General features: G+C 47.0%; 1 protein-coding gene across 1 annotated transcript in view; it reads right to left on the bottom strand.

Moving 5' to 3' along the window:
• LOC138498711 (testis-specific serine/threonine-protein kinase 5-like) overlaps positions 1 to 24,512 on the bottom strand; it is a 616,456-nt gene that overhangs the window by 304,661 nt on the left and 287,283 nt on the right. The window contains exon 4 of the mRNA XM_069622355.1: positions 10,664 to 10,719. Coding sequence (XP_069478456.1) covers positions 10,664 to 10,719 — 56 coding nt within the window. The remainder of the gene's footprint in view (positions 1 to 10,663; positions 10,720 to 24,512) is intronic.

Raw genomic sequence — 24,512 nt, 5'->3', positions numbered from 1 at the left:
GGGGCCTTAGGGGGGAGTGCTGTCACGACCATAGCCCCTGGCCTGGGAACATGGGGTCTCTGGCCCTCGCCACAGTGTTCCTGCAAGGCCCCAATAGCCCAATCATGCCCCCCTCGGCTGTCTTGGAGACAGTCCTGGCACCTCTGGTACCAGGCTCATATGGCAGGTGGAGTTTCCATTGGGGAATGGACCAACATGGCTGCCCCCACAAGGTTCGGCGTGGAACTGCATCATGCAGTCTAGCATCTAGGGCGTGGTCCGCCCTGGAGGCACCTGGGATAACTGCTGGCTATTTAAGCCACGCCCAAGCTGTTAGGCAGAATCCTGTGCAGTGCCCTTAGGGACCACTACACACAATTAAGACTACAGGTGGCAATACAAGTTTTACATTTAGTACAAGCCTGTACTACTATGTTAAAGTGGTAGCAGTAGCAGAGCAGCCAGGCTTATCTAAGAGTATATGAGCAGTAGCAGAGATTACACAAAGGGACCACAATTACTGTGACTCAAGCAAACACTGACTCAAGGTTTCAGGTAGAAAAATATAAGTACATTTATTTTTAAACCATTTGTTATAAACACGACACTGCTATTAATTCGAAAACGACACGTAAAATATACTACAACTAACCAATTCACTTTGTACAGAATACTTCAAGGTAAGTACCCTGTGTTTTAGCGGACCGGTGTTATGGAACAAAAGACGTTACCGGGAATACACTTGCAATCACTTTTTGACAGTAATGACGGTTCGGTCTTACTAAAGAAACGTGTATCCGCGGCAAGAAATGTTACCGGGGCAAAAACACACTTAGCACCTGAGATACCCAGAGAGAGTTGGGGGCAAAAATCATAGGCAATACTTTTGTCAAGGCAGACAGAATCAGAGAACACTCGTAGACCGAAATTCAAAAGTCAATAGGCCGGAGCCAGTGTCAAGTGGAACCAGGCTCCTGTTGTTGAGGATCACACAGTCAGATAGTTCACGATTCGGTGGAGCCAGGAGTACTTAGATATTGTCAACAGAGGAAGCAAAAGTTATAAGAAGGAGGGAAGACAAGGGCAAGCCTTGGAGATGAAGAAAAGGGGATTCACCCAAATTCCTCGAGCAGAACACAGTACCTTATTCAAGGAAGAGCTAGTGCCACAGCAGTTGTTCCTGGTAGTTTCCTGTACACCCTCGGTTTCCTGGAGCTTCGATCCGAAGGAGGACGTCTGGAGGGGTCTGCACCACACAGAGCTGAAGCCGGCAGCAGCGACGGTGAATAAAAGGTGCACTCCTTAAAAACAGGAGAGGCTCTTCAGATGGCCATCCGGACCACTACAGTAGTGTGCATCGATTTCGACCATGAAGAGGATCCTCTGGCTGTAGAAGATGAGCTGGTTATCCCCACCAAGCTCAAGGGAAGAAGACTCCGGACTGGATCTTCTCTGGTCGTCGAAGGGTAGATAGCTCAGGACTGCAGCATCCCGGGATGGGATAGTTGCAGCAGTCAACTTCTTCTCCGCTTCTCTTCAGTTCCTTGTAGTTCCAGTGGCGACTCTGATTTATAGCCTAAGATACCTGCCTTTTATGCGAAAATCCCCCATTCACACAGCCTGGCTGTCAATCACGCAGCAGGGGGGTTGTCCGGCCCGGACAACCACCTCAGCCAATCATGGCAAAGTGCGACTTGAGTTTCCTAGGATACCCTGTGCAGGGGGTGACTACACCCTTCCCTCACATTCAGCCCACCTAGACACCCAGGCGCCTAGAGGAGGGCGTCTGGGCAGAAGCCCGCCAAAAGGTAGTGAACAAAGGAGGCAAAACTGGTTTGCCGCACAAAGTAAAACACAAGAAGGACTTTAACAAAAAGAAATGGCAAATAAACCCGACTGGAGCCAAAAGAAAAAGCATTTGGTCAAGCGGGTTTAAGTTTGAGACTAATATAATAGCCTAAAACAATACCACGTTTATATAGTATAATCGCGGTAGAAAAGTTAGGGTAGATACCACTGCCACCAGCAAAGTCTAAATGTTAAAAGAGCGAAACAATGCTCTAGGAGGTACAGATAACAAGGGCTAACAATTAACCCTTTCCAGTACTCCATGTAAGATGGGGTGTACTGGATCTGTGGTAATTTGACTAAGTAAAGTTAATGGCAACTTTACCCTTTTCTGGGGGACAGTAGTCAGCCTCAGAAATGGAGTCGGTGGGAAGTCTAAAAGACAACCCTGTGTCACTGCACTGAAGGTGCTGTGTAACACACAAAAGAAGGGGGCTACTCCAGAGTCCACAATCACAAAAACAGATGAAATACACATGGAAAACACAGATAAGAGTGGAAAGAAAGGGGTACACTCTTACCAAGTGGAAAAATAAACTCCAGAGATCCAGCAAAGCTGCTGGGGGACTCACTAGGTAAGGGAAATTAGCCATTGAATGAGAATTCTCCCTAACACGAGCTGAGGCACGCGCTTCGCGTTGTTCTGCACTCGCAACGTGACGTTCACCAAGACCCTGCTCGCAGCATCCTTGGTCTGCACCTACAGGGAGAAGAAGAAGAACACCATTATTCCTCCTTACCTGTTCACCATCCAGCTTCTCAATCGCTCCGGAATCTTCCCTGGAGCACGTCTTCTTCCGCAAGCAACATCCTAGAGAGGAGAGACGAGAAGAGGACAATTAGTAAGCGTTCGTCTTCCGATTCCATCGCCTTCAAACTCCGCTTACCTACCGAAGCTCTCCTGGAATTCAACTACGGTCCGGACATCTTCCATACTACGCTTCTATCTGGCCGCATTTCTTCCAGGAACTTCTCGGCGACCTGCAAGGAAGAATAGCACAGGTTAGCCTTATTCAAAGGACGCTCATAGCCCCGCGCTTCACGGATTCTCTTACCTTCTCGAGCACAGCCCTCTCCATCAGCTTGACGTCTTCATCATCCCTTCTGCATCTACGAGAGAAGGAGAAAGTTAACAGGGCAACAACTATTGCGGAAACACATTCTTTTAGAACTAAAGACTAACCTCAAGAGTGGAGTCGCAGCCAGCCTGGACTCCCGGGCCCACGCCAGTGAAGTAACTTGGGCGAAAGGTGCCCAGCCACGACGCGCCCCTGCATAGAACAGCAGGACGGAGAGTGCACCTTATCGAAATACAAGGTGAGGAAGGCTCTAAGGGGGTCGAAAGGGGAACACTTGGGAGGCGGCCCCTGAGAGAAGGTGATTGTGGCTAAAACTGAACTCCTGTCTTCCAGAATAGACCCACGGCAGCGCGGGTCCCCGGGGGAGGTGAATCCAACCCAGAAGCGCTCCAGTCCAGTCGGGTGGGGTCCCTGTGGATACAAGGTGAGCGTTACACCTGGTGGGCAGATGTTCAGAAGGCCAGCCTAGTTTCATGGAACAGGGTAACCTCTGGACAAGCCAGACCAATCAAGGTAGCTATGGTAGGCGGTCAAGACTAAGGGCCTCATTACACGGATGGCGGTGAACCATGGCGCTGGACCCAACAACTTCAACTGGGTAATGACACACCAGGGAGATGCGAGGTCTGCAACAATTATATTGGGAGGCGACATGAATACCACACTTGACCAACGGCTAGATAGGTCTCACCCCTCGTCGGTTACTCCATCTAAAGCAGCCCTCCAAATCCTCGAAATCTGCAAAGCATATGATCTGGTGGACATATGGAGACGCCAACACGAAGAGTCTCGAGACTACACGTTCCACTCCTGGGTTCACCAAACCAGCTCCCGCCTTGACTACATACTGGTCTCCGCACACAGCCGAGTCCAGTGGAAACAGTGCCAAATTCTGCCCAGATCAATGTCAGACCACTCAGCAGTCACGATCGAATGCTCCCCACCGGACCCATCAGAGGGGAGACGACACTGGAGATTTAAGCCGGGCTCACTACAGGACCAGGTCTTCGCACTCAACCAGGGCTCCGTATCGTCAGCCGGAACGTTATGGGAATCCCTGAAGTGCTATGTCAGGGGGATCTGCTTAACCAAAGAACAGGGAATTTTGAAACTTATCAGACGCGAACTCTCCTCATGCGAGATCCGTCTAAAGGAGCTAGAACACCTACTTATCATGTCATCCGATCCGCATGATCTAGCCTCACTGAAATAGGAACTGGAGAAATTCAGAGCCACAGCAGACCGTGAACTGAAATTCCTTTCGCAAGGACACCTCATTCGTCAGTACGGAGAAGGGCAAAAATCGGGCGCCCTACTCACAAGGCTGATAGCTGCGGACCGGAAACCCACAATGAGCGAACAGATACGAGATCCACAAGGTACACTAGCACACACCGACAAAGAAATAGCAGAAACCTTCCGCGCTTTCTACCAGACTTTATACAGGTCCAATTTCACCGCCAGTCAAGAGGAACGAATGAGCTATCTAGATGAAATAGAACTATACTGGGTAAACTCTACTCTAAGGGAACCACTAAATCAACCCATCACGTTAGAAGAAATCCTTCAGGCAATTAAAGGACTCCTGAATACCAAAGCCCCTGGTCCTGATAGATTAATCGAAGAGTTTTATAAAGCATTCGCCCCATCCTTGCCCCACTACTGTTGCAAGTCTTTGAGCAGGCTCTCGAGTCTGGTTCCTTGCCCCCGACCCTTCCCAAAGCTAACTTGATCCTTCTGCATAAAACCAACAAACCCCCAGAGGAATGCAGCTCATATAGACCAATCTCATTAATCAATCTGGACAATAAGATACTAGCCAAAATCCTTGCCACCAGGCTCATTCCCCTGATGCCCGCGCTGGTGCTCGCAGACCAGGCTGGATTTGTTCCAGGCCGCAATACTACATTTGGCATCAGACGTATGTTTAGTGTCATGGAAGCACTAGACCCCACGCAGCAGGCGGTAGCAGCCCTTTTAGACACAGAAAAGGCCTTTGATTCTATCGAATGGCCTTTCCTTTTTAAGGTCCTTGAACGTATGGGCCTCAGCAAACTCTTTCTCAGGTTGACAGCCCTCCTATACAACCAGCCCCGGTCACATTTGATTCTGGGTAAAACTAGATCGTCTGAGATCGACTTCCAGCCGGGGACCAGGCAGGGATGCCCCCTATCCGCTGTATTGTTTGCACTTGTGATGAAGCCCCTCGCCTCCGACCTCCGAGCAAAACACATACACAGGGGCCTATCCTTTGGCCAACACAAATTAATAATATCCCTATACGCCGATGACATTGCCCTTTACATTCGCGACCCGGTCGAGAACCTAAACCCGATAATACGAGATATCATCAAATTCGGTAACTTCTCCGGTCTAAGAATTAATCACAGTAAGTCAATCATATTCCCACTAACCCCTGAAACGCAGGAGTTCCCAGACGACTATGGCTTCAAATGGGAATACACAAATGTAAGATACCTGGGCATCCAAATGGCCAGAGATCACATAAACCTCTTCCAAGATAATTATGGGAAAGTAACTGAATCCCTCTGAGGGAAAATTAACAGATGGAAGACACTACCCCTCACACTCTGGGTGCGGGTATCACTAGTCAAAATGGTACTACTCCCCAAACTCCGGTATCTTTTTGCAAATCTCCCCTCCTGGTGCCCCAGAGAATTCTGTGGAACCTGAGGAGCCTGGTCTTAGAACTAATATGGGCGGGTAAACCAGCTAGAATAGCCTACAAGTCACTGATTCAGCCTGTGACGAAGGGAGGCATGGCGCTTCCAGATCTAGAACGTTATTATTGGGCGGCACAAGCCCAATTCTTGGACCACTGGTACGCCACACATTTTGTTTGTCCCCATGTCCAACTTGAGCGCACTCTCGCGTCGCCCAACCTGCTCACGGCTGTTATTTTTGTCCAAATCCACACTTCCCACACCACTCCAAATACAGTGCTCTCTACCGTTGCAATTTGGAAAAGAATAGCGCAGAGGTGCGAGATCCAGACCAGGTTTCCCCTGCTCCTCCTGATAAGATTAATTCCCGGGATTCCCCTGAGAAAGTCTATCTAAACTGGACCGACAAGCTAAAATTAAAAACCATGGGCGACCTATTCACCGAGGGGTCTTCCTCACACCCCAACAGGCTAAAACCCGAGGGGCTTCCACCGCCCTCGACACATTTGTCTACTTCCGTCTCAGACACTCTCTGCAAGTTATACTACCCTCTTTCCTGCAACAACCCCCAACTTGGCAGTTACTCCACGGGGTGATCCAGTCACAAGGGGAGGGGAGATTGGTATCGATGATATATAAAACACTGCTGACAGACACGTCCCTGATCCTGTCAACACCCAAAACTAGATCGGAAAATCCCTCCGGACGTCAATACCAGACGAGGAATTGGGATATATTCTTGCACAAACCCAGAAGGTATCGCTAAACACTAGATATAAACAGATCCACACAAAATTCATACATCAGGCATACCACACTCCCGCGAGAATACACTCCTACCGCCATTCGACCCCCCCGACCTGCGGCCGGTGCGGTGGCCCAGTGGCAGACTTCGTCCACCTCGCATGGTCGGTCCTGCCCAACCATATATCAATTCTGGGAGTCGGTATTAGAAAAGAAAGCAGCAATTGTAAGCTCTCCCTTAGAGCCCGACCCAAAGGTCACACTCCTCGGCTTCACCAAACACATCCCACCATCAACCCCCAAGCTGGGTGGACTGTTACTGCTAATGGTGCGCAGGAGGATTGCAATGTCGTGGGGGAAGGGATCTGCACCGACTGTTCAACAATGGCTAAAAGACATCTTCTACTGCCAGGACACAGAATCGAACTTCATCAGAACTCTACCCTTACATGCCGGTCCCCCTGACATTTGGGGTCCCTACCTCATCTACCTGATGAACATCGAGAACAGCATCTCCTCAAGGGAGACGTCACCTGTACCTCAACGGAATCATAATAGCACACAGCCCAGCCTATGAGGGCCGAGGAGCCTGCCGATGATGATCAGTGCCTACACAATCGCTTATTTGGGGATGTGGGGGGGGAGTATGCGGACAATGTGGCACATGTTTCCTCCATGTTTACTGTTTGTGTTTTCTTGTTTTCCCCTTTTGTTGGGGGTCTAACCTGCTGAAAATACCAAAAATAAAGTTTTAAACAAAAACGAGCAACACGGTAACCGCGTTTACTCCGGTCCTGGTGCACTCTTCAGACCTGGGAATGCCAAGTGTTCAAAATTCGATGTGAGGGTGCCGGGGACACAGAGCTAGCAGTATACCAAGTTTCGAGGGCCTCTCAAAACGACGGCGGGGACAGAGAAAAGGTCCTGCGTAAGCTGGTCAGCCCACTGGTTGGCCCAGAGACACTTCCGAGAAGGCTTACTTGCAGGTTTTGTTGAAGGTGCCGAGAATAGTTGGTCCCACTATTCTAATGGGGCGAAGCGTCTTAGCAGACCTTCTAGGACGACCAGCTGCAGAGGGGTCCCACGGGACAACAGCGGGCTCAGGGTGCCAAACATTCCAGCGGTTCACCAGCGGTTCGTCGACTCGGCTTTTTAGTTTCAGGATACTTGGATCCTATCCTTCGTTCAGTGAGAACTCCAGAGATCGATATGGTATGGGTGTTTTCAGCCTCCTCTTATCCAAAGTTGCCTTCACACCAAAACAGAGAGGACCCAATGGGAGATCGGCTTACAAACACACACTCCATACGTGGACCAATCATGGACCACAGTGGTCCCAGGCATTCACAGCACTCCAGACTCTCTGGCACCCAGGATGTGTATTGGGGACAGACACCCCAGCCCACATCCTGGAGGCACACACACAAGGCATGCAGAAGCCCGCGAAAGCTTGGCGTTTCGCGGAAACTGCATGACTAAATAGGGACTATGGGGTATAGCCATTTTGGAGCCAGGCCACCTATTTGTGGCAAACGCAGTTAACGAGGTTTAAATGGCAGGAAAGTGTTAACATTTTATGAAAAGATAAGCTGCCACCAGCCCTATCCAGGACACATCTGCACTCTCCAAGAAAGTCCTACGAGAGTATCTAGGGTCTTTGTAATTGACTATGAAACCCAAGTGCACTGTAAGGTACATTGTGCACTTGTTACATGTTGTAGAAAAGTTGCAACATTGGAAAATGACTAAGGGAAACAAAATCTCCCAGTACTGACTGTTTTAAGGGCATGTCAGTTTGCCCATAAAAAGTGAGCGAAAGCCCAGAGGAGTGCACTAGAAGGCTGTGCTCCCCTGGCAAAGTCAGACTAAGGTGTTTAAACAGCAGCAAAAAGTTTGGGGGTGTACAACTGGAGGGACAATTACATATAAAATTAAATCTTTCCTAACAGGTACGTTTTTGGTTAAAGCCTTGTTCCATAAGAGCGTTGGCTATTGTTAATGCTTGGTGATCATTGGGGTGGTTATATCCAAATTTGAAATCTCCTAGTAATATTATTTGCAAAGATGTTTTAGTGTTGTCTGACAGCAGAGTCGACATGTCATCAAATGATCCGAGGGGCCCTGGAGGTCTATAGATTAGGCGGATTGTTATGGTGCTTGTATTTGACATTGGTAATTTGGCTGTGAGTAGTTCACAGGAAGAGAATGAGTGTGCTGTGACTAATCTTCGGTCTAGGTTCGTCTTAGATATGATGGCAATGCCCCCTCCTCCGGAGTCAGGCCTGTCAACTGTTACGGCAAGTGAGAGTGAAGGTCCTGTTGCCGCATGCAGCCAGGATTCGCTTATGGCCAAGAAGTCGAAGTTTTCGGCTGTGATTAAGTCAGCAATGTCAGTCGCATGGGCTACCATGGATCTTGCATTTATTAATGCTCCCTTAATGGTTTTGGTCGTGGCATTGATGGGAGTGACACTCAGTATAGCCTGTTTTGGGGTCTTACTGTGGTTGTTCCCGGTTTAAGTAGGGTCTTTACTATATGCAGGGGGGTTCTTGAGAGTGGTCGTTAGTAATTTCTTAAGTGAGACATTGTACACATGTATGTTGTCTGTTACGAATCTAGAGCGGAGCCTGTAGTTTCTGACTGTAGTGAGGCATGGAAGTCTAATGGGTGTGGGCTGGAGGGATTGGCCGTTGGTGCAATGGTTATTTGGCAATAGTGGGTTGACGGTAATCAGAGGAGCTCTGTTAGGGGTCTTGGAATCTGGCCATAGCTTTGGAAGAAATTTAGTAGGTCTAATTGAGGCGTCCAGATGGTTACGTTTAAGTGATGGTAGGAAGGGAGTAGGCCTGATCCCTGGCGGTGGGTAGTCGGACTTATTCATAGTTGGTCAAGAGTGGAATGTAGATGTTAGGAGTGAGGTTAAAGGGTACTGGAAGGGGACCCAGATGGGGCCTAACAGCAATGCAAGTGATACTAAAGCATACATGTTAAATATAGGCATACATGATTTGTACATGTTATATTTAGGCAATGAATATATAGTATTCCAAATGTCAAATTATATTATGTTGATATATAATATATGAGGCAAAGGCGAGCTAGAAGTAGCTAACACGGTGTACAGCTCAGTGTGAGTGCCGTAGTATATGCTAGCATGAATCAGGTTAGGTTAACATCTAAACCACTTAAGCATACACATTTCAACATAAATAAAAGTGTCCTTTAAAACCCTTTTGTGTCTTGTGTTTCTTCATATATATATATATATATATATATATATATATATATATATATTTACTTTTTCTCCTTAACCCTCTTTTAAAGGCCCCATTTGGTGCCAGGGGTTACACATAAAATGGTCTGACCTGTGGATCCTTTCAAGATGTCACTAATATATGTGGCCCAGAAGGCTTCGCTTTTTAAAACCGTGTAAAAATTCTGTGGAGGGGAAAGGATGAACCTCTGAAACAACTGTACTACTGATTTTAAATTCCTTTTATGACCATTATTAGTTGTGCAGTGTGCTTAAAAATTCACCACTAACTAGAAATGGATCTACAAATGTGCCCACAGTGCTACCCAAAGTCTGTCACCAAAATGTGCGTCTCGCGGTTTGTGGTCCACATTATTTTGGCTACATAGACTTAACCGTAATACTGGTGTGACCCTCTTTCTGGTTCATGATGGCCCAAAGACAAATGGCCTAGATTGACTGTAGACTCCTGATCTATCATCAGTTCTACTGTCTCGTACAATGGGTGTGATTTCTAAAACTGGCCTCAGCACTGCCTACGCACGGCAGCATCTGCAAGGCTATTCATTATTGCACACCAAGGCTTTGGCACCAAAGCCTCAGGAGATCAGAGAACTCACCACTCCCAGTTCCCTGCTACCTGGATGTGCCACTCCTGGACCTTCAAGGAGCAATCTTTGCTTCCAGTCCTGCTCTCCTGCAGGATCACGTTTCTGAAACCTGTCCATTATCTTGATTTCCCTCCTTTTCAAGCTCCTGCATCCGGGCTCAGAGGTAGAGGAACAGCGGCATGTGTAGAAATTTAGAATAAATTGTCTAATAAATAAATATTGCACTTTGAAGCTCACTGTCAGGAGTATGCAGTGCAATGTTAAGTTACACACTAGATGTAACTTAACATCGCAGCATTTCATTGAAGGTGGACTGGCTTCACATTGCGTATCTGTGAGGCAGAGGGCACCGTGTTGCTTTGTGTTGAGGGGGGAGCAGTGTGGTAGAGCCAGGGGAGGGGGCTCTAACGTAAAGCAAATGAGAAAAATAGATGATAGACTCAAGGTAGACATGCCATTTCTCACCTGTCAGCTTCACAAATCCATTGTCATCCAGCAGGATGTTTTCACACTTTAGGTCCCTGCATGGAAGAGAAGAGGTTTCCATTCCAGTTTAAATCTCCTAAATTTGAGCCTTCACTACAAAGGTAATAAAACATACAACTAGATATAAAACAAAAGATTGTTAAGATTCATATAGGCACAAATAAATGTATATGATACATGCATAGTTCCTATAATTAACTTCAACTTAGTGTACATTACTATCCATTGTTTAAAGTTTGAAATAAAATCCAATTGTTGCAGGTCAACCATCTATAGGCTACTGTATAATGATAAAGGTATATCGCTGATATTTCATGCCAGTTGGTACATTCATGCAGGCTTTGTTGGTTACTGAGCCACTTCATCCTCTATAACAAGGATCAAAGAATCATAATGTGCGCTGTGCATGCAAGGTGAAAGACAGGAGACAGGGCACTGCTATGTCTTGTATCATGGAGCAGGAGGCAGATCATCTGCTTATACCGGCTGCTTGTGGCGAATGTGATTAATCAGAGGTGATTCACCCAGGAAACCTGGCCTGGAACCCCTCTCATGTGGCCAGGGAAAGGCAGACGCATTCTGATCCTGACCCTGGGGGCGGTAATAGCTGGGAGGATCACACGGGAGGGGAAACAGGTCAGGAGGAATGGAAGACCCCCTTAGGTAATTTCCCCCAAGACCCCAGTCTCCGAAATGCCTATTGTAAAATAGAAGCTGTTGATGAAACTAACCTTTATGTTGTGGACTTCAAGTCCCAAAATTCCCAGAGTACTGGGATGACAAAGAGGGCTGCAGGGGCACAAGGTTGTGCAAAGCTGATCATTAAGGTTGCTGACCCACACCTGAGGGTGGCTGAGAGGCATAAAAGACCCCCTCATGTGCAGGCCATGAGACCAAGCTGGAGGAAGGCGAGGCAGCTGAAGCAGCTGCAGGACAGTGGTAGTAGTGTTTGGAGGAGTTTTGAAGCCTCAAAGAAGCAGCAGTGGAAGAAATCGCTGCACGATGTCAGGCCAGAGTTGCGAGAGAAATTGATGCCGGTCCTGAGCGGGTCGTATGGGCTGGAGATTTCAGCTGCAGAGGTCGTGCAGCTGAAAGTGTACCTTTGTCTAACTTTCCCCACTGTAAAACGCTCAGCTGAGCGCTGGGGAGGACGTGAGGGCTGATGCAGATGTCGCGCAATGGAAAGCGCCCCTAGTTGTAACTCTCCCCACTGTGAAGAAGTTAGCAGTGGCAGTTGAGCACCGGATCGCTGGGGAAGCCGCGAGGGCTCCGGAAGCAGCCAGCACAGGACAAAGGAAGCTGTGCAGGAGAGGTAGCCGGACCGCATAGGAGAACTGATGCAGACGAGCTGGAAGCAGCAGTGCAAACAGATGCGCACGCAAAACCCGGTGAGTTCACTATTGCACTGTGACCCCTGAGCGCTCTGGAATTGCCTGTTGCTGGAAACCAGTTTTCTTTTTTAATACTGAACTGATATAAAAAAAGTTGATGATTGTGACGAATGCCAAGCTGATAGAAATCAAAGTAGTTGGCATAAAGAGACGGCCAATATTCCATCTAAAGAAGCAACGTACAGTTCCTGAAGCAGAAATTTGATGAAAAGTGTGATAAGGCGGACGCCCTTCTTGCTGCAAGGTTAAGGGGACAACGGACAGAGAGATGGGTCTCAGAGATAGAGGGGGGGGAGAGGACTGCAGAGGTCACAGCAGAAGGGGTGCAGGAGGTATTTGCCTCGTTTTATGAGGTGTTATATAGGTGAGGGGAACATCCATACTGAAGCGATTGAGAATTACCTAGGAGAGTCTTGCCTCCCACTGCTATCTGAGGAGGAATCAGGGGCCTTAGATGCTCCAATTAACGGAGAACAAATTAAGAATGCTATAGCGCGCCTCCGGCTGTGGAAAGCACCTGGGGAAGATGGTTTCACCTCGGGATTCTACAAGTCCTTTATGCCGGTCCTGCTCCCCTTCCTCACAGTGCTATTCAATGACATTATGGTATCCAGTAGGGCTCCAGATTTAATCCTCCAGGCCCTCATTACGGTAATTCCAAAGGAGGGCAGGGACCCTAGGACTTGTGGCTCATACTGCCCAATTTCTCTCCTAAATATATACGCTAAGATATATGCTAGGGTCCTGGCTGCCAGACTGAAGGGACACTTACCGAGACTGGTTCACTCTGACCAGGTGGGATTTGTCAGAGGGCGTCAGGGAGCAGACACTATGAGGAAGACACTGCACCTGATAAACGAGGCTCAGGGTGTACCGGGTGATCCCACTCTCCTTTCCGTTGATGTCGAGAAGGCCTTTGATAGGGTTGATTGGGCCTTCTTAGAAACAGTCCTTAATAAATTTGGGTTGGTGATTTATTCCACCCCGAGGGCACGTTTGGCTGTAAACGGGGGATACTCTTGTTGGTTCAACTTGGGCAGAGGGACCAGGCTCTCCCCGGCTCTCTTTGTGCTTTCTATGAAACTGCTGGCCCATAGGTTGAGAGAGGACCATAAAGTAGAAGGATCTTTAGTGAGAAGGACAACATATAAAATTGGACTGTACACGGATGACATGCTCCTGCATGTGGTAAATCCATTGTCCTCCGTCCTAGCTGCGGGTAGTTTGATTGAGCAATATGGGCACATGGCAGGGTTCAAAATGAAAGTGGGCAAATCGGTACTCTTCCCATTGGACAGGAACAGGCATGGGATTTGGTGCGTTTCTTGACCCCTAGGCATAAAGGTTAACGTGGGAACATTATGTTACTTGGGTATTAACATCACAAAGGAACTCAAGGGATACTATGATGCAAACTTCTCCCTCTGATGAAGGTATTGGAGAAAGACATAGAGAAATTGGACAAGCGGACGATTTCTTGGTTGGGGCGTTTGAACATGTTAAAAATGGTGGTACTTCCTAAGATACTTTACTTGTTCCAGATGCTGCCTATTCAGATTCCTGACCCCTACTTCAAAGTAACTAAGGGGACGCTTTTGCGATTTTTGTGGCAGGGGATGAAGACCAAGGGTTTCCGGTGAGGTCTTGAGTCTTCCCAAAGACAGTGGCGGAGGGGGAGATTGCCGGACGTTCACTTGTACTATAAGGCTGCTCAGCTTAGGACTCTGATTCCTCACCTTAGATTACACAGAAAGTTAATGGGTAGGACTAGACAATCATCTCCTACGACCGGCTACTGTGGGAGAATTGGTGTTGGTCCTGAGAGCTCAGTTATCGCGACGGATATGTGAACATCCCAATTTGGGAACCATCTGGACTATCTGGCGATAGGGAGCAGGGATGAGGGTGTCACATAATGGCCTTCACCAATGGCTCATTTTAGGGCGCCGTGTGTGAGGGACGCTATCCCGAATCCAGAAAGGTTCCGAACCTGGTTTGAGTCAGGACTAGAAAGAGTCAGGCAAATGTGGAGAGATGGCAGGTTCATCACAATAACTGAGGTAGAAGAGGCCCTGGGAATAGGTTCACTCTCAGTCTTCACGTACTTACAGTTGAAAGGGGATCTAACAAATGAGATATGGAGTGAAAATATTCAGAGGGAGCTCACACCCTTTGAGAAAATCTTGGATACTGTGTCAGACACCAGAGGTCTTAGTGGAGTTTTATACAGGGCCCTAATTGAGACAAGAAGAAGCTCTTCCGATAGGCTGAGGCAGAGGTGGGAGGTAGACCGGGGGATGGAGCTGGACCTTCAAACGTGCAGATACAGTGTCTGGGTGCCTTCCAGACGTCGATCTCCTGCAAGTACAAACACATGCCATAAAACTGTTGCATAGATCGAAATATGACCCATTTAGGCTATCCAGAATGTACCAGGGTGTGAGTCCCAAGTGTTGGCATGATTGTGGGTTGAGTGCTGATTATTGGCATATGTGGTGGGGATGTGAAGTGGTGCAATCCCATTGGTACGAGGTCCAGAGCTGGATTAGGGACGTGGAAGGGATTACGGGGGGGAAAACACCAATGCTGGTTTTGTTTGGCTTACAAGAATTCGGGGGAGAATACATACGTTTATGGAAAATGGTCCATGGCTTACTCCTTGAGGGAAGGGCATGTCTGGCTGCACACTGGAACAGTAAGAAAGAATGGATCAAAACAGCCCAGAATTTTAGGGGCAAATATATTCCACAGGCTTGAGGACACCCTATTCCGATTTGACATAGAGGAGACTGACACAACGTCCAGAGTACCAGAGGTTTTACATGATATGTATCGATGCTGTAACCTGGGTGAAGCGGGTCTCAGACTTCAATGTACCCTCCAAAAAGTAGACAAGGCAGAATGAACAGGTGAGAGCCATACCAATGTAGTTATTAGAGTGGGAGGGGGTGGGTGGTGACTTTGTGGAGGTGGGGTTAGTAGAAAGATAGAGGTTGTTACGATTATGTTGGAATATTGTTTATCATTGTTATCAGAAACTCCTGTTTACGTGATGTGAAATGTGCTCTTTTGTTTTTGAAAAATGTAATAAAGCAGAAATTAAAAAAAGAAAAAAACTGAAGAAGCAAATGAGGATCATCATTGGAATGCTCCTATTCGTATCAGTGAGGGCCAAGAAAGTATATTAAAAGAGAACAGTAAGTCGAGAAGATTAAACCCCAAAGATAAGGCTGGATCAGAATACATATCTAAAAGCAGATCTCAGAGAGGGATCAAATATTGTGAACTGTATAAAAAGGAAGAGAATACAAAAGGAGAGAGTTATAAATACTGGATAAGGTTACCAGGCCAAATGATCAATTTTCAGATATGGAAGAACCACCATCGGCCGACATGTGGCTTGATGTAAAATTGATCATGTATCGGGGATGGTTGGGGTGGAGGAGGAGGAAAAGTCTACATGTCAAAGATTGTTGTTTTAATATGGTTTACTGGACACAAGGGCGGTATATGTGAAGAATATTGAAAATCAATAAAATATTTCCAAAAGAAAATGATCACAGCTGCCACCATCTTCTCCTATGCACATTTTAAAAGTAACAGAAAAGCCATTAAATCAAAAAGTTATGAGGATACAAAGTATCCTAACTGAACTGCACTGTAAGGTGATGTGTGCAATTGTAAAAATACAAGAATTCATAAAGAGAGAGACATAGGGGCTCATTCTCAGTTTTCCGGTATCCCGCTTATCGTCTCTGCTGCCCGATATCCCTGAATTACCGGGATGTTAAGGGCAGCGGAGTGTCTGTAATTTCACACTCCCATGGAGTCCTGATGGGATTGCTGCAATTACGATAATTGCAGTATTTCTTTGCTGGTAGCGGCCTGACCTCCCGAAAAGTCAGGCCTCTCAGGAGATCCGTGGCCCCAGTGGCAAACTTGAAGTGTGCTGGTCTGGAACAAATGCCAAAACCAGAATTACCAGCATTTTTTCCAGACCGGCACACTTGTAATGAGCCCCATAGTCTCTCAGTACTTTTAGTCTTAGGGACTAGTCCGTTTCACCATAAGAATGATTAAAACAGGCAAGGGGAGTAAACAGAAGGCTTTAATTACCTCCAAAATGTCAGTACGGGGTTCAAAACAAGAAAGAGCAAGGGTGTTCAATCTATGGAGGGAAAAGTGAACAAAGAAAATCTTTCCAAACAATACATTTAGTCAGTTTGATTGACCATGAGCTTCCTAACAAAGCACGCTGCAACCTTGGAAGGCATGATTTAACAAAACCATTTAAGACCTGTACAATTCCGTTCAGCCTCCCCACGTGACATAAACCACCACCTCCATCGGTTAATTCTATTACACATAATTACACCTGTCCCATGTAACTAGCACCAACATGACCAACATGACTTTTATTCTTGTATTCATAAACCCGTCCTTATCACGTTACCAGTCTAGCCATGTCTTACTGTGGCATGACATTTATTACTAGGCATCTGTGACAGATGCTTAGAAAAACACTAATAACCTAATCATGGTGCTTGCTTTATCACATATGATAAAGAAAGCATCATGATTAGTGCTATTATGTGGCTTGGCTGTCATTTTGTGGTAGCCAGTCCAGCAATTTCTTACTGTTGCATGACATTTGATACTGGGCATTTTTGATAAAGCAAGCATGTTAAGTGTTATTACGTGTCTAGAATGGCATTTTGGTGCAGTCAATCTAGACATTTTTTACTGTGGCATGGACATTTTACTAGGCATCTACGCAAACATAAGTGTTATTAGGAGTCTGACATGTTTTCTTATTGTGGCATGCCGTTTTTAATGGCAAACCCAACAGGAGTATGCTCTTAAGAGCACATCCTGGTATATATTGGCACAGCCAGCTTGGACATAGTTTATAGTATCATTACTGGCATTATGCACAAAGCAAACATGAGTATTCTCTTGTATGGGAATCCTGGCATGTACAGGTGCAGTCAGCATGGAAATGTATGGGTAGAGCCAGTGTGGAAATTATTTTGTACTGGCATATACTGTGGGGAAAGGCATCATGAAAATGTGTTGGGAACTACTCCTGTGAACTGTTGGTGACTTGCATCTATTGTATTTTTTCATGTTGTGTTACCATACAAAACCGATTGCAAACTATCTGGCTTTTTACCCAATTTTTCACATGAAATGTGTTGCATAATGCACCATTTTAACACATTATTAAAAAAAAAATTTGGGGCAGCACCACTCCAATACCCCCTTGTTTAGTTTGTGCTTCCTCGCTATGTTCGGTCGCTCATGCATATTTGTGAGAAATATTTACACCCCACCAATTAAAAAATTCACCAGCTGCTACTGAGCCCTCAGATACTCCCGAATGGAAAATGTCTGAGGCGCAATAGGTACACCCATGGTGTTTTCCCCAAATTCTACATCTTCCAAGGAACCTGATACTGAGACATCTAAAATCACACCAAACCATAGGGAGCACTCTTAGAGCATGGCGAGAAACACTACACAACTGGGGGTGTGAATTAATCAACCATTACCCGACCTGTAGTTCAAACTTTGGTTACAAGGTGCACCCGGAAGGAAAGAAGGATGTACACCAACCCATTTAATGTTAATGATGTGACATTGAAAGATGTATATCAAGGTTCTATTGAAATTCGAGATGCTCTGCTCTAAAGGTATCTTGGGCAAATCGGATTGGCTATTCTTTTGGGGATTACAACGGGAAGTACAGGATAAAATGCAGCCAATCATGCTAGATCGTAAATCAACGTGTTAGGAGGAGACCATTAGAGATGTTATGTTATGTTAAAGGATATGTATGCAACGCACTATCACCACCGGAGTGGTCCCCTGGCTCTCTGGCACATCTGAAAAGCAAGAGGCTATTAAGTTAGTAGGATTTAGCGGGAAAAGGCTCAGTAGAGCTGTGGTGTGCTGTTGGCAGCTTCAGTTCGGTTTACACCGTTTGCTGAGCGTGGGTGTGATTTTCTCTGGTCGGTAGCTGTCGTGTGCTGTTGTGCGAGGCTATGTGTGGTTTGTTTCATTTTTGCAGTGTTGTGAAGTGTTTGTGGTATGGTTGTATTATGTTTTAGAATTTGAGACATGTGAGCAGAGGGATGAGAATTTTAGTGGGGTTTGGTTAGTGGTGGCCTTCCATCGTACCTCCTATGCTATGGCCGCCTGTGATACACGTCTCAGCTAGTGTCGCATATTGTGGTGCTCTAGGGGGACGGAGGGTCTCCCCCTTTATTCTGTGTAGGTTTGTGGGTTGTTCTGCAGGGCTATCTAGAGGCAGTGCCTCCTCTTCCCCCCAGACCCCAGACCCCCTGGTTTTGCACCCGTTTTGTCCTTTGGCCTATACTGGTGAGCACCTGCCACCTCTGTCCTCAGCCCCTTCTGGGATGCATCGGGATGGGGCTGGTTGGACATTTTCCCTATGCTCTTAGTCTACCTGGTCCCCGTGCTTTGATGTTCGCTCGTCACTCTCTCTCATTAGACTATTATCTCCTATGTCTGTGGTTGAACCCAGGGCCCTCCCATCTCCCTCTTTAAACTCAGTTATGGCATTCTATGGAGACCTGGGTCTCCCTCCCACTCAGAAGTCTGTCCTGCTCCATGCACTTGTCGTGGTATGCTTTAGTCCTCTCTCTTGTGATTTGTGAGCTCATTCTGAGGGGTGTGGCTGTTGTTCATTCATTTATTGCTCGGTTCTGAGTTGAACAGTCAGGTTTTTAGGAGTTTTCCGAATTTTAGATGGTCTTTCGTGTTTCTGTTTTCTCTCGGGAAGGAGTTCCAAGTTTTTCAAGTAGGGAAGAGAATACTGTTCCACCAAGTGTTTTCCTTGTGTATGATTTTGTTTCCAGGCGGATGTCGTTGCTGGATCTGAGTGTTCTGACAGGCTGGTAAATTGTGATTTTCATTTGCAGGAATTCTGCTCCTTGGCCGTGGATTGCTCGGTGTGTTATGCACATTGTTTTGAATATGATTTGTGTTTTGAATAGCAGCCAGTGTAGCAACTTTGGCACAGAAGTGATGTGGTTGTTTCGTGATTGTTTATCCCTTTAAGTGCCAGGGGATTTCCCCCCCAGTGCCAAGTCCTTTTTTGGTGATTTCGGTATGCTGCCATTCAATGCCTTGTAACGTTTTTGTTACATGAGATTTCTTGGCCAAATCTTGCCCCTTTTTTCCCCACATGTAGGCGGCCATAACGCCACCCAGGAATCCTAGGTTGCTGTAGGGCGGTGAGAGAAAATAACCAAAAAGGGGGAACATTTTGGGTTTTTCAAAAAATGACAATAAAATGATGTACAAAGGAGCCTGTGTTCTTTTTCCTTGTAAGAGCTAGGAAGTTTGCTGTGCTGAATTCCCCAATTTCCTGGCTTCCAAGAACAGGTTGAGTGGAAACAGCAAAAAATTATTTTGATGTGGTTATCAACCGTTTTGTGAGAGGTAGGCGATTTTGGCCATTTTTGCCAATTGGGCATGCGTGGATGGAATGGAAGAAAAGGTAGGAAAGCCGAAATAGAGGAAAGAAAGGCATACATTTCTGAAAAGTAGACAAAATTCCAAGTTTAGGAAGGGGTGATTTGCACAGGTCAGGTAACAACTAGGTAGGGGAAAATTCCATAGTTTGGGGAAAAAGCGGGAAAATGACAGAAAAAAAGGTATGTGGTGGATATAGTTGGCTTGGTACGGCAATCGCTTCTATGAATTATGAGAAAAACAATGCTCCATTACATTCCCCCGACTCTTGCAGTTAGGAAATCACAATTTCTTTGTAGTGTTTCACAAAACAAGCAATACCACAAGCCAAAAACTGAGCCATGGTACACAGGAGTTTTATGCTTACGGCCTGAACAGACGTACTTAGCATGTGTAAATCATGAAAACCAATGTGGTGAGGAACAGCAAGCATACATGTTTTGAAAGAGCACAGGCAGACCTTTTCATGGGTAGGTGACTTGTGCAGGTTACAAAAGTGTATGGTGCCTAAGGCAGCGACTAAATGTAGGGCACATTTGCGAAATTAAAAAGTTGTGTGACAAAGGGCACCAGCAAATGGGTCAAAATGTTATGAAAACCACGCAAACACAACAAATATCATACCTTCCTACGTTCCCACAGGTGTCGCAATGAAAACGGTACCTCACATGTGTGGGTGCACCTACCTGGGCGCCAAGGGGAAGGCCTAAAACGCGGCTAACCTCAAGTCTTTTCCGACAGCTGAATTTCAGGATTTTTTCAGAAGGGCATACCATGCAGATATGGGCCTAGGGTGTCCAAGCCACCAAGAAACACAGAGAACCCCATACATTTCCGAAAAGAGGACACTCGTGGGAATCCGCAGAGATCTCACTTGGGCAAATCGGCCCAGAATTTATACCCATAAACCCTGGCAAAGTCTGAAATGTGGTGAAAAAAACACAATTTCTGCACATTTCACTCGGCTCACCCACCGAACCATGCCGCCAACAACACATGGCCTACCTTCCCACGTTCCCACACGTGTCCCGATGAAAACGGTACCTCACATGTGTGGGTGCATCTACCTGGGCACCAAGGGGAAAGCCTAAAACACGGCTAACCCCAAGTCTTTTCCGACAGCTGAATTTCAGGATTTTGTCAGAAGCGCACACCATACATATATGGGCATAGGGTGTCCAAGCCATCAAGGAAAACAGGGAACCCCATGCATTTCCGAAAAGAGGACACTCGTGGGAATCTGCAGAGGTCTGACTTGCGCAAATAGGGCCAGAATGTATCACCCAGAAACCCTGGCAAAGTCTGAAATGTGGCGAAACAAACCCCAATTTCCGCACATTTCACTCGACTCACGCACCGAAACACGCCGCCAACAACACATGGCCTACCTTCCCATGTTCTCACACGTGTCCCGATGAAAATGGTACCTCACATGTGTGGGTGCACCTACCTGGGCGCCAGGGGGAAAGCCTAAAACACGGCTTACCCCAAGTCTTTTCTGACAGCTGAATTTCTAGATTTTGTCAGAAGTGCACACCATACAGATATGGGCCTAGGGTGTCCAAGTACCAAGGAAAACAGTGAACCCCATGCATTTCCGAAAAGAGGACACCCGTGGGAATCCACAGAGGTCTGACTTGCGCAAATCGGCCCATCATTTATTACCCAGAAATCCCGGCGAAGTCCGAAATGTGGCAAACAAAACCCCAATTTCTGCACATTTCACTCGGCTCACCCACTGTAACACGCCGCCAACAACACATGGCCTACCTTCCCGCGTTCCCACATATGTCCCGATGAAAACGGTATCTCACATGTGTGGGTGCACCTACCTGGGCACCAAGGGGAAAGCCTAAAACACGGCTAATCCCAAGTCTGTTCCGACAGCCGAATTTCAGGATTTTGTCAGAAGCGCACATCATAGAGATATGGGCCTAGGGTGTCCAAGCCACCAAGGAAAACAGGGAACCCCAGGCATTTCCGAAAAGAGGACACCCGTGGGAATCTGCAGAGGTCTGACTTGCGCAAATAGGGCCAGAATGTATTACCCAGAAACCCTGGCAAAGTCCGAAATGTGGTGAAACAAACCCCAATTTCCACACATTTCACTCGACTCACCCACCAAAACACGCCTTAACAACACATGGCCTACCTTCCCGTGTTCCCACAACGTGTCCCGATGAAAACGGTACCTCACATGTGCGGGTGCACCTACCTGGGCACCAAAGGAAAAGCCTAAAACACGGCTAACCCCAAGTCTTGTCTGACAGCTGAACTTCAGGATTTTGTCAGAAGCGCACACAATACAGATATGGGCCTAGGGTGTCCAAGCCACCAAGGAAAACAGGGAACCCCATGCATATCCGAAAAGAGGACACCCGTGGGAATCCACAGAGGTCTGACTTGCGCAAATCGACCCCCCAGTGGGTGGGGCAGTACGGTTTGGGCCCCCTGGGGGCAGCTTGGCACACTAATGTGGCCATCTGTGCCACGGGAAGTTTGGTAAACAAAGGAAAAAAATTGAAAATGGTACACTACACTCTAAGGGGGCTAAGCAACCCTAAACCTCCGGGGAATTTTCCAAAGTAAAAGGGGGAAGCCCTCTCCCCCCCCCCACACCAAATGAAAGGGGGGCCATCTCAATCATCCCTCCCGGGGGCGGATAAGAGAGGGGCAGCTCATGCAGCCCTACCTGGGGTCAGATGCCCCTTCCTAGGAGCAGACAACTGCCCCCAGGGAGGGGTGAATACCATGGCCCCCAGTCCATTTTTGGAGGGGGGAAGGGACACCCCCCTTTCCATAAAAACATATCCCTGGTGGTCTAGTGGGGGAGGGCACTCCCCCTACACCATCAATTTGTTGCCCTTATTTTTTTCTTCCTAAGGCCCATTACCTATGGGTAGATAGGCACCCATCTGCCCCAGGGGGACCCTAAACTGCAGGCCCCATCCTTTGGGGGGCCTGTCCACACTTTCCTGGTGGCCCTCACCCACCGTCCAATTGGATGGGGGGGCCACCTTATGTACTCCTGCCTTGGGGCAGAAATCTGTCCCCAGGGAGAGCTAGAAGGGATGGCCCCCCTTTCCACTTGGTGTGGGAGGGGAGGGCCACCACCCTTTTGTGTGCCAAAACCCCTGGTGTCTAGTGGGCATTGCTGGCTTTTTTGTTCATTTCAATTTGCCCCCTTCCCTGGGGGCAGATGATCAGCCATCTGCCCTCAGGGTTATCCATATGTGCCCCCATGCTTTGGGGGCCGGGGGGAGAGGACGCTTACTGTAAGCAGCCCCCACCTCCCCCCGCTTCTAAAACAGATCCCTGGGCGTCTAGTGGGCATTGCTGGCCACGGATCAAGCGCTCTGCGCCAGTTCCGTGACCGGCAATGCTGTCACACAAGGTATCATTGGAAAGGGGACAATCTCCCCTTTGCAACGCCAACTGCCTTGATCTCCGGCTTGAAATACAACCGGAGATTAAGGCAGAGCAAGGTGGACACTCACCTTGTGTTTTCACCGCGGCAGCCAAAAATAGCTGCCGCAGTGAAAATGCTTTCACTTTCATGTCGGCGTGCGTAACGTGAAAATGAAGGTAATCCAGCCCCCGTGCAGTGAGGAGGGATCTCCCCCTCACATACTCCCCCTCATATAGCCCGGGGGTTGGATTACTGTTTTGAGCGATCCCTGCTTTTTTTGTGTAGGCTGCACATAATTATGTGTGCTTAGGAGCAATGTGAGTTGTGTCACAAACTCACATTGTGGATGATCCTGGTGCACCTTCTCAAAATGTTGGCTCTGCTAAAATAAAAAACAAGGGCCTCGATCATTTGAAGAAGAAATGTTACACATGCAACCTTTTCCATTGGACGTTTGATACCATGATATCTGTACACTATAAGTGATGCATCAGTGACAGGTGTGTCTGCCGCTAGTTAGACAGTTACGAAGATCTGTTACCGGAAGTGGTTGTGGAATTACTTTCAAAAAGTCTTCACAAGTTAATTATAATTAACTGCAAGGAATGATTACCAGCACTGAATGTTCCTATGACTCTTTCTATGTAACAATAGAACTGTTTACCTTGGACTATCATCTACCGTTTACAGATAGATGTATGATGTGACTATTTTATTCACAAATGAGAATTGCACGGATATCCCACCAGGGTTGAGACAACTCTTCCTAGATGGCAGAACACCCCTTCCAGCACCATATTGGCCCTCATTATAGATGAGCTGGTCCTGAAATAAGGTGCTAGTAACGTTCCGGCTCACTCCGAGTCTGTTGGTAGGGGCTGTGAAATACCCACGGCCTGACCTGCCGGTAGTTCAGGCCCCTTCCGTCAGATGAATCACTGAAGCATTGGCACCATTACTAAATAAGCTACATTCAAAACAAAAACTATATTCTAATGCACAGCTACATTTATAAAATAGTGGCTGACTTAAATGTCTCGCTAGATTAGCAAGCAGTAGCTAGTTCAAATAACCATCTAAATTCCAAACAGAAGCTATATTCCAATGAAAGAGTAAACCCAAAAGGCATCTTAACTCCTGGTTCTCCCCGTATCTTAAATCTCTCAGACTTGAAAAAAGAAAAAGTGAACAACTATGGAGACACTCACCCTCAGATGATAATAAGGCTAACCTCATTAAGATAACATCCCTCTACAAGAAAGAAATCCTACTTGCTAAACAAGACTCGTAAAATCAGAGAATCTCCCAAGCGAACTCCAGCATAAAAGAATTGTTTACAGTCCTCAAAGAACTGGAAACTCCTATTTCAGCCCCAGACACCTGGGGCTGAAATAGGACACCCCAGTACGAAGGATAAAAGCTGGTGCACTGGTATCCAGAAAGCCCTATGCAATAAAGTAGCATCCCTCCAGGTTAAGATCAACAACAAAAAAGAAACCCTCCGCCTCTCCACCCCATTAGACAGCAC

This window comes from Ambystoma mexicanum, chromosome 5q (genome assembly GCF_040938575.1).
Source record: "Ambystoma mexicanum isolate Mex_15411 chromosome 5q, UKY_AmexF1_1, whole genome shotgun sequence".
Classification (NCBI taxonomy): Eukaryota; Metazoa; Chordata; class Amphibia; order Caudata; family Ambystomatidae; genus Ambystoma; species Ambystoma mexicanum.
The sequence above is the reverse complement of the archived record's forward strand: the minus strand, read 5'-3'. Positions and strand labels throughout refer to the sequence as shown.